Raw genomic sequence first — 9613 nt, 5'->3', positions numbered from 1 at the left:
TGTTTTGTAAATAAGTTCATTTGTATCATTTTTTTTAAGATCCTGCATGTAAGTGATATCATATGATATTTGTCTTTCTCTTTCTGACTTACTTCACTTAGTATGATAATCTCCAGGTCCATCCATGTTGCTGCAAATGGCAATGCAAAAGACTATAATTGATAGTTATGTCATTAGTGACTTTTATTTCATTAAAGCTCAAGAAAAGTTCAGAAGAAAAGACAGAACAGTTTTATTGGAGAAGGAAATAGTTCTTATCATGGAGCCAGAAAGAGCACTATAATATTTAGGAACAGATTGGAGATCTCTTGTGAATGCTCGGGGTGGGGTGCCAGGGTTAGAGGAGCCCAGGTGTTTGTGTTTCAGTGAGGGTAGAGGGTGGTATCAGAGTTTGATGAAAGCCGTTTCCTGCTTTCAGTGGCTTGGTCTAAATCTGTTTAGTAATGGAAACTGGAATCATTATATCTTTACCAAGTAAGTAAAATAGCACATTGGATCTTAATTATAGTATATATTAACCACTGTCTGTCAGAAGAGATAGAAATATCTAGGGAGAGCTGTTTTCTGGGCTAAGGGGATGCAGCTGTACCTTTAGGATTCTAAACTGACACCATTTGAAGCTGGTTTTTAGATAAGAGCTTTTATTTGCAGCTAATACTGTGATACTGTTACGTTATATTTCTGTTGGGTATGCTGCAGTGCTTTTTTTGTTCATTTTCCCCAAAATGATATATCAGAGAGAATAGAAGTCCTGAAGAGAAGGAAAAGCTAGATGGAGGGAAGGAGAGAGGAGGGAGAAACAGAGACAGAGGGGGGGAAGGGGAGAGAGAGAGAGAAAAGATTTTTCAGGAGGGGAAAATATGGAGATTAATGTGGAGAAAAAACTAAACACACAATTGAAAAATCACAGGTATTCAGAGAAACATTACCCTTTATTCAAAAGAAAGAAGAAAATATGATTACATTTTTAACATACAAATAAGCTGCAGCCCCGGTTTAATAGGAAGACGTATCTGAGGAAGAGATAAAGCGGTCATCATTTAGTAAAAGTCATTGAGCTAATTTGAACAGTAGCTTAGTATTCTTTTTGAAGACAATCTAGCTGATTCTCTATTTAAGTGACTCTGTAGGGATGAGGGATATTTTTAAAATGTTTAAGTCATAAGATATGCAAGAGGTTTTAAAAAATCTGGAGCTAACTATAAGTGTTACTAATGAAGTTCATCAGACCCAATGATAGAGTCATAATAACCCCTACTTAATATACATAAAGAATTAGAGATAAAAAGTCATTTTGTAGTGAAAGCTCTATCTACATTGGCCATTAATAAGTTAGTTTATGTGATTTGAGCATAATTGGAGTGCTAAAGAGTTTGTGACCAGTTCTAGTGGCACTAATAGCGTCGTTAGTGAAGAAAATGTACTGTTGTCATAAACCAGAGAATCTGACTCAGGCATGTGAATTAATTATAATTACAATACTTAGTTTAAATGTTAACTTAAAACCATTCCTTCAACTTCCAATCCAAACTCAGTTAGCTAATTAGTAAATTATAATAGGGGTCTTTCTGACATTGCTAATTAGTTGAATAGTTACATGGTTGAAAGTTACAATTTCCATATCAGAAAGTGGAATTGCTTCAGCACTAAGGAGATATATATAGCATTGTTTTTAGTGGGCATGTCATTAGTAATAACTCTTGTGGATATTCCATTGAATAACAATATCTGGGAATTTTGTTCCCCAGCCATCAATGTTCCTTGCCTCTCTTGCTTTCTCACTGTCATTCTTTGCCACAAATGATGACAGCTAGGTGTGTGAGTTATTATTCTTCTAAGAGAAAAGGGTGATGTGCACGCACACGTGTGTGTGTGTGTGTGTGTGTGTGTGTGTTTGTATTGGGTGGATATATGAGACAGATAGGTCTGGCCTAAAGCAAAACTGGTTAGCATAAAGTTGCTTTTTAAAAAATTTTTTTAGTCCTGGCTTCTTTTGCATCTTGCCTTATCCCCAGCCATTACCTTTCCATCTCTCACATAAGAAGGGCTTTAGCACTAAGTGTTACCAGTTTTTATATACTTCTCTCTTTTTCTTTTTTTTTTTTTTTTGCGGTACGCGGGTCTCTCACTGTTGTGGCCTCTCCCGTTGCAGAGCACAGGCTCCGGACGCGCAGGCTCAGTGGCCATGGCTCACAGGCCCAGCCGCTCCGCGGCATGTGGGATCTTCCGGGAGCGGGGCGCGAACCCGTATCCCCTGCATCGGCAGGCGGACTGTCAACCACTGCGCCACCAGGGAAGCCCTTTATATACTTCCTGATGTATGAGCTAATCTTAATGATCCCTTGGATTCATCTGTGTGCATACTTGAGATGGCAGTATTTTGGTATCTTTCCCGAGGTGCAAAGCACCAGCAGTGGTGAATAAGCAATACCAGGTCCTTCTGGAAATTTTTGTTGAGAAAGCCATAAAACAGAGGATGTATACATGTAGAAACCATAGCAATCAAGTGGCAAAATACAAATACCAGGTCATGGTGGCAGCTCATCAGGACCTCATGATACCAGTCAAAGATGACCTTGAAGATGTTCAAGGGAAGCCAGCAGACCCCAAAGGTTATGACAGTAGAAATCAACATCGCGTTGATCCTCTTGTTCTCCCTGACCCAGCTCTCACTCTTCCTCTTCTTGTCTACTTTCCCATTACTCCTGCCGAGGCAGATAACAGTCTTCAGGTAGCAGATGAGGGTGAAGCTCAGAGGGACACAATATTGCAGCATAAACAGGGAGGTGGTAAAGAGGAGCCAGTTCATTTTGGAGGGCCAGTTCTCTACACAGGCCACCTGCTGGGTGTAGAGGTCGGTGGGAAGAGAGAGGTTTTGGAAGGGCTCATGGGTGAGGTGGTAGGACAGGAAGAAGGGAATAGACAACAGAAGGGAAAATAGCCAAATCAATGTGATACCCCAGTAGGCGTGAGCTACACTGCGTTTCCAGCCCCGAGGGTTCACAATCAGCTGATATCTTTCAACAGCAGTTAACACAAGTGAGAATATGGACACAGAGATGGAGACACTATGCACATAGGAGGTGCGTTTGCACATGATATCCCCAAATATCCAGTGATCCATCAGAGTGTAGATGATAGTAAAAGGGATGTACATGACACGTACCAAGATGTCAGAGAGGAAGAGATAGGCGTACAGTATGTTGGTGACATTCTGAGCTTCTCTCTGCTTCTTAAAGATGATAATAATGAGAGAGAGGTTTCCAGAAAAGTCCATGATTAAGATCACAGTATAGACTATGAGTAATAGGAGCAAGCCTAGGGAAGTGGGGTCTACAGGACTCAAAGTAGCAAAGTGCAGAGTTGTTGCTCTTTATGCTGGCTTTATTAGATGCTGGATGGTTTAGGAAAAATTCCATCATGTCAGGGTTTAAGAAGAGCTTTTCTAAGCTTATTTGTATTATGGCTGGATATTTTGGCCATCAGTTCTTGGAAGGAACTTTGCTCTGAGTCTTCCAATGAATGATTAGTAGGGTTTAGTCTTCCTCTTTGTCTGCTTGATGGAAATACATGAATGACTTGAGTAAGCTCTTGAGATCCCCCAAAATTAAACAGAACCTAGAAAATTAATGCAAGTTCTTAACAACCTGGACAATTCTATAGGTGGAACAATGTCCCTGAGAGTACATAGAGAGATATCCAGAGAGTCTCTGTATCCTTGCCTTCCTTTCATCTCAGGGTGTTTTATTTGTCCCAACAGTATAATCTTTAGAGATAATGAGAAAGGGAATGCCACAGTGTTCTGTTAACTATATAAGGTAGCTCAAAGGTATCTTTCCATCCCTATAACCTTCTGTCTTTTTTGTATATGTGTGCTGTGGAGGCCAGAGTAACTATATTTGGAGTTGGGCTCCACTTGGAGCATTACTGTTTGGTGTCTGTATGACTTTGACATAAGTTAATTACCCTTATGGCTCAGTTTTTTAAAGCTGTAAAACGGGGATAAACAATGTCTTTCTGCATTGTTGTGAGGACTAAATGAGATCACGCAACTGAATTTGTTGCTCACGCCCAATGTAGAGTATATAGTATGTATTCAGTATATGTGTGCTGAATAAAATTTGTCAGTTCCACTCCCCAGAGCTAGTCTATAGCCTTAAGTCTGGGAGCTAGACTCCCAGATCATGCCCGCTGTAGAACAGCATATGGCTTCCCCTCTTTTTCTTTCTTCCATTCTCTGGGGTTGAAGCCAGACTTGGCACAGTTTCTGGGTACATTGCTCAGATTCTAGAGATCAAGCAAAGGTAGCTAGTGCCTAGTGAGCTATTACTCAGAATTAACTTTATTTGGAAAGCATTCCCTCAGTTTTCTTTTCCTTTGGGTCTCTTCTTTTTCTGACTTCTAGAGGAAAGGGGGTCCTTGATCCTATGGCTCAGCATGGCTTAGGGTGGTCAAATTCAGTGGAGTTATTCGTACCAGGATGCACAGCAGACATGGTGAATGCCCTGCCATTCCAGGTGGTGACATTTCTGGCCCAAAGAGGACATGTTGAAAGAGAGCACAGGAAAAAAATACCCCTTATCTTGATTTATTGTTTAGGAATTTGAAGAAAACAACATAAATGGCATTGATAAAAGATAAAGAAGGACACAAGGAACTGATCTATGGTTCATATGTGCTGTGGTGATGAGTAGACATAGCAAAATTTGTAAACAGAGGTATTTGAGATGCAGTTTAGGGCTTGGATGATTCAGGGGTTCAACAAAATTAGAGTTCAGAGATATTGGCTGAAGGGAAATGTCAAGATAGATTTAAGCCCTTTATGACAGTCAGTGGACTAGAACTATAAATGAGAAATAGAAAATTGTTTACTTACCACCAAACAAGCTTTACTTGGAGGAGAAAAGGGATGAAAAGGAAATAGGCAGTGTACAGATGTACAGATACATATGGGTATGCTAGCATGAGCACTATACTTCCTGTCAGGAGACATGTCCTGCTGCTAACTAGCTTTTTTAAAAAAAATTTACTTATTTTATTTAGTTTTGGCTGCGTTGGGTCTTCGTTGCTGCACGCGGGCTTTCTCTAGTTGTGGCGAGTGGGGGGCTACTCTTTGTTGCGGTGTGCGGGCTTCTCATTGTGGTGGCTTCTCTCGTTGCGGAGCACGGGCTCTAGGCGTGTGGGATTCAGTAGTTGTGGCACTCAGGCTCAGTAGTGGTGGCGCAAGGGCTTAGTTGCTCCGAGGCATGTGGGATCTTCCCGGACCAGGGCTCGAACCCGTGTCCCCTGCCTTGACAGGCAGATTCTTAACCACTGTGCCACCAGGGAAGCCCTAACTAGCTTTTTGACCTTGGGCAAATCATTCCCCTTCTCTAGGCCTCAATTTCTTTATCTGTCAGATGAAATTTTTAAAATGGCCTATTTTACAAAACCAGCAAAATCTTGTGCTTCCCAGCTCTTACTGTCTACAATAAAGAAAAGCTTCATGTGAACCTTGCAAAATTAGGTCTGAGTAACAGTTTTCTGTTTACAGATTTAGAAATTCATACAGCTTTGCACATTTCCTAGCAGTTTGGTAATAGAGATGGGAATAAACATCGGAAATGCTTGTGTTGCCCATTCTTGTTGATCTGGGCTGTCTGGGCCGAGTGAATGAGTATCACTCACCCCCCTGCAACAGCAGGTCTAAAACTTAGTAGAAACCCCTCTACTCTCTTCTATAATGATTAGTAGCAAAGTACAAATTAGTTCCCCAGTCTATAAATTCCTACGGAGGCTTGAAGCTCAGAAGGTCAGATGGGCCTCATCTGGGAGGGAATCAAAGGGGAGTGCTGGAGTTACCTTATCCAGTGCCCTCTTTACAATTCAGAGAAGATTAACAAGTAAATCCCCAATATGGACTTTGAATGGCAGTGTGGGATTTACACTTTCCATAATTGGTAACTATTAAGTTAAAATATTTAAATCTTGCCTATCTGGAAGCAAAGTAATGCTAAGCCTTGATTCATAAAAAAATTCTTGGGATACATTTCTATTTTAGGAAAGTTCATCTTTGGCTTGTTTGGTTGCAAATGACCCCCAAAGATGTGAGATCTCAAATTACCAAGTGATATTTTGCCCCAAAATATGAGTAGCATATGGCAGAGGTAGGTAGTTTTCAGTCTTTCAACTCGATTGTATCTAGATATGCTCATGAGGCACATGCCTTGAACTGGCTCTGTTTATACCTTTTAATGCAAAAGTACAGCATTACATTACACATTTTTTGGTAGTTTTGTGTTTAAAAGTTTCAAGATGAATAAAATAAAAGCTTTACTTTGCCAAAGTCTGCATATGCATATTTATTTCTGTATCTGAATGTCTTTTTTTGTGTGTGTGTCTTTCTTTCTGTCTCTATTCTTACAATTCTTTTTTTGGGTTGGGGGGAGGTGTTGGGGGTAGAGTTTGTGTGTCTGCTCCTTGGTCTATGTGTGTTTTCTCCTTACCTCTCATTGTCTTCCTCCCTTTCTGCCTATCTGTCTTGTTCTCTGTTTCCTCCTTTCCCTTAATTATCCATAACAGAAAAACTAAAGAATATTTCAGATTATCTCTTATATTTCATTTGATGCTATGGTGTTTTGACCTGGAAGAAACTCTATACCCCTCCTATTTGACAGATGTTGTGGCTTTGCAGTTAATTACTGGCAGAACAGGGACCAGAGCCTTAGTCTCCTGCTTCTTGGAGAGTTCCATGCTCTTTCCACTATTTTCTGCTACCTCCTGTTTTATATTTCTTGAAGAAACTTCTGTATTTGTTGTTCTTAATTTTAAAAGCAGGTGAGCAGAACATTTTCTTTTATATTAAAAATTTTCCTTATGTAATTTCAAAGAGCCTGTGGCCTTGGGCAAAGTGAAGTTTTGCATCCCCACCCTCCAAGTATGTATGTGAGGGTCCCAAAATAGTGCAGGATCACACTGCAAGAACTCTCTCTCCTTTTCCTTAAGCCTCTAGGAATATAGATTCTATGGCTTTGTTGGTGCAAATAACATCTCACACTTGTTTAGAGCTTAATTTGTCTAAAGTACTACCCCATTTATTTATTCACTCAAGAATTTAAGTGCTATGAAAAGATGCTCAACATCACTAATTATTAGAGAAATGCAAATCAAAACCACAATGAGGTATCACCTCACACTGGTCAGAATGGCCATCATCAAAATATCTACAAATGATAAATGCAGGAGAGGGTGTGGAGAAAAGGAAACCCTCTTGCACTGTTGGTGGGAATGTAAATTGATACAGCCACTATGGAAAACAGTATGGAGGTTCCTTAAAAAACGAACAATAGAGCTACCATATTATCCAGTAATCCCATTCCTGGGCATATATCCAGAAAAGATGAAAACTCTATTTGAAAAGACACATGCACCCCAGTGTTCATAGCAGCACTATTAACGGTAGCCAAGGAATGGAAACAAGCCAAGTGCCCATCAACAGACGATTGGTTTAAGAAGATGCGGTATATCTATATATATATACAATGGAATATTACTCAGCCATAAGAAAGCATGAAATAGTGTCATTTGCAGCAACATGGATGGACCTAGAGAATATCATACGAAGTGTAGCAAGTCAGAGAAAGATAAATGTTATATGATATCACTTACATGTGAAATCTAAAAAATAATACAAATGAATCTATATACAAAACAGAAACAGACTCACAGACGTAGAAAACAAACTTAGGGTTAACAAAGGGAAAGGGAGAGGGGGACAGATAAATTAGGAGTGTAGAATTAACAAATTAACTAGTATAGGAGTATAATATAAACTACTATACATAAAATAGGTAAGCAACAAGGATTTACTGTATAGCACAGGGAACTCTATTCAATATCTTGTAATAACCTATAATGGAAAAGAATCTGAAAAAAATGTATATATGACAAGATTTCACTTTGCTGTACAGCTGAAACTAACACAATATTGTAAATCAACTCTACTTCAATTACAATTTTTGAAAACGAATTTAAGTACTGACAAAGTGGGTTCTCTTATTTGATCGCAACAGCAGTCCTGTACTCTACTTTAATTCTGACTTTACAAACATGGCAACTAAGACCCAGTGACTTGCTCATGGTTGCATAGTTAATAGCAAAGCCAGGAATAGGACTTCTACTTTCTAAACCATACACAAAGTAATATTTCTAGTTTATTTGGGTCATTTCATAGAATCAATCAAATTAATCATTTGTGTTCCATGAAAACAAGTAGAACTTGAATCTCTGTAAAGACACATCTTATAGTTTTCCCTAAGAACAAACTACTATGTTAAGTAACCATAAGAAGCATCAAGAAACAAATGCTTACTCTTTCACAGCCTTATAAAAGTGTAATTGGCCTGGTTATTCTATACTGTGCAAACTCCTTATCCTACTCAACTATTCACCCATTCCCCCCAAATCAGATTTTACATTTTACATTTATCTATTGGAGAAATGTGTGCTTTTAAGATTTGGGGGTAACATTAGAGTTTTATTACATGTACTTTGATTTTCTCTGCTGGAGATGGTTTATCTGTTTTTCCTTGAATTTGACAGTTGCCTGAGTCCATATAAAATGTCAGTAGAAAATGTACACATTTCATTTTCCAGATCCTAACAGTTACTTTTAAAATCAAGCCAATACAGATTGTTTGAATCTTTAATTTTCCGTGGAGGTTAATGACTGAACTTTTCATTATTGGGAATGTTGAGGCTTTTAATTCTTAAAATAACAACACATTAAATGTATCGAGAAAGGAGAGCTAAACTCTGCCAATGAATATAAGTATACCAGGTTTTTAAGTTTATTTACAAACAGGTAAACAAAAAGTAATGAAAACTCCATTTTGCCAATACTAGCATTTGGTGATTTGTTTTGATAATTTCTTTACAATGGTGCATTTTAAAGCTGTGGGGTTGTTTTTCAGGTTACATAAGCAAAAGACATCTGGTATAATTAGGCCTGAACATACAACAGTTCTACAGCAGTTCTAATTTGTAATGATCTTCACATATTTAAAAACTGGATTTTTTGTGTGTGTGTGTGGTACGCGGGCCTCTCACCGTCGCGGCCTCTCCCGCCGCGGAGCACAAGCTCCGGACGCGCAGGCCCAGCGGCCATGGCTCACGGGCCCAGCCGCTCCGCGGCATGCGGGATCCTCCCGGACCGGGGCACAAACCCGTGTCCCCTGCATCGGCAGGCGGACTCTCAACCACTGTGCCACCAGGGAAGCCCTAAAAACAGGATTATTTTAACATGAAAAGAATATTTGAAAAACATACTTGCAAGATTTTTATTTAGCATTTTAGAGCTTTGTTTCCCAGTTTCTTACCTGTTGGAAATTTCTGGCTCTGTTGCTATTCTTTTCATCTTCTACATGTTTTCTTTCATCATTTCCATGATTATTTTTCTAAGTTTATTTTTATGTCAAAAGATGACATGTCAGCCACCTGTCCAAGCCATAACACGCCCCTCTCCCTTTTTGGCTTATTTATCCACTAAACAATCTATAGCTTCAGAAGCTGCTTCCAGAGTTGAAATCATTGCACAGAAGATCAAGCTCAGGAATCCATTAGGATCTGAAGGCCA

The 9613-nt window shown here is 39.3% G+C and overlaps 1 protein-coding gene across 1 annotated transcript; it reads right to left on the bottom strand.

Moving 5' to 3' along the window:
• Positions 1-1569: 1569 nt before the first annotated feature.
• LOC111182352 (neuropeptide Y receptor type 6-like) lies at positions 1570-3895 on the bottom strand. Its single transcript, XM_022588660.3, is given in 2 exon segments — positions 1570-3331; positions 3333-3895. Coding segments are annotated over 2 exon segments (1119 nt in total). The 5' UTR covers positions 3423-3895; the 3' UTR covers positions 1570-2302.
• Between the last annotated feature and the right edge of the window lie 5718 nt (positions 3896-9613).

This window comes from Delphinapterus leucas, chromosome 3, assembly GCF_059928025.1.
Source record: "Delphinapterus leucas isolate spDelLeu-1000000601 "Yukka" chromosome 3, BTC_Dleu_Yukka2, whole genome shotgun sequence".
NCBI lineage: Eukaryota > Metazoa > Chordata > Mammalia > Artiodactyla > Monodontidae > Delphinapterus > Delphinapterus leucas.
Note: the sequence above shows the minus strand (reverse complement) of the source record. Positions and strands in the feature narration are given on the sequence as shown.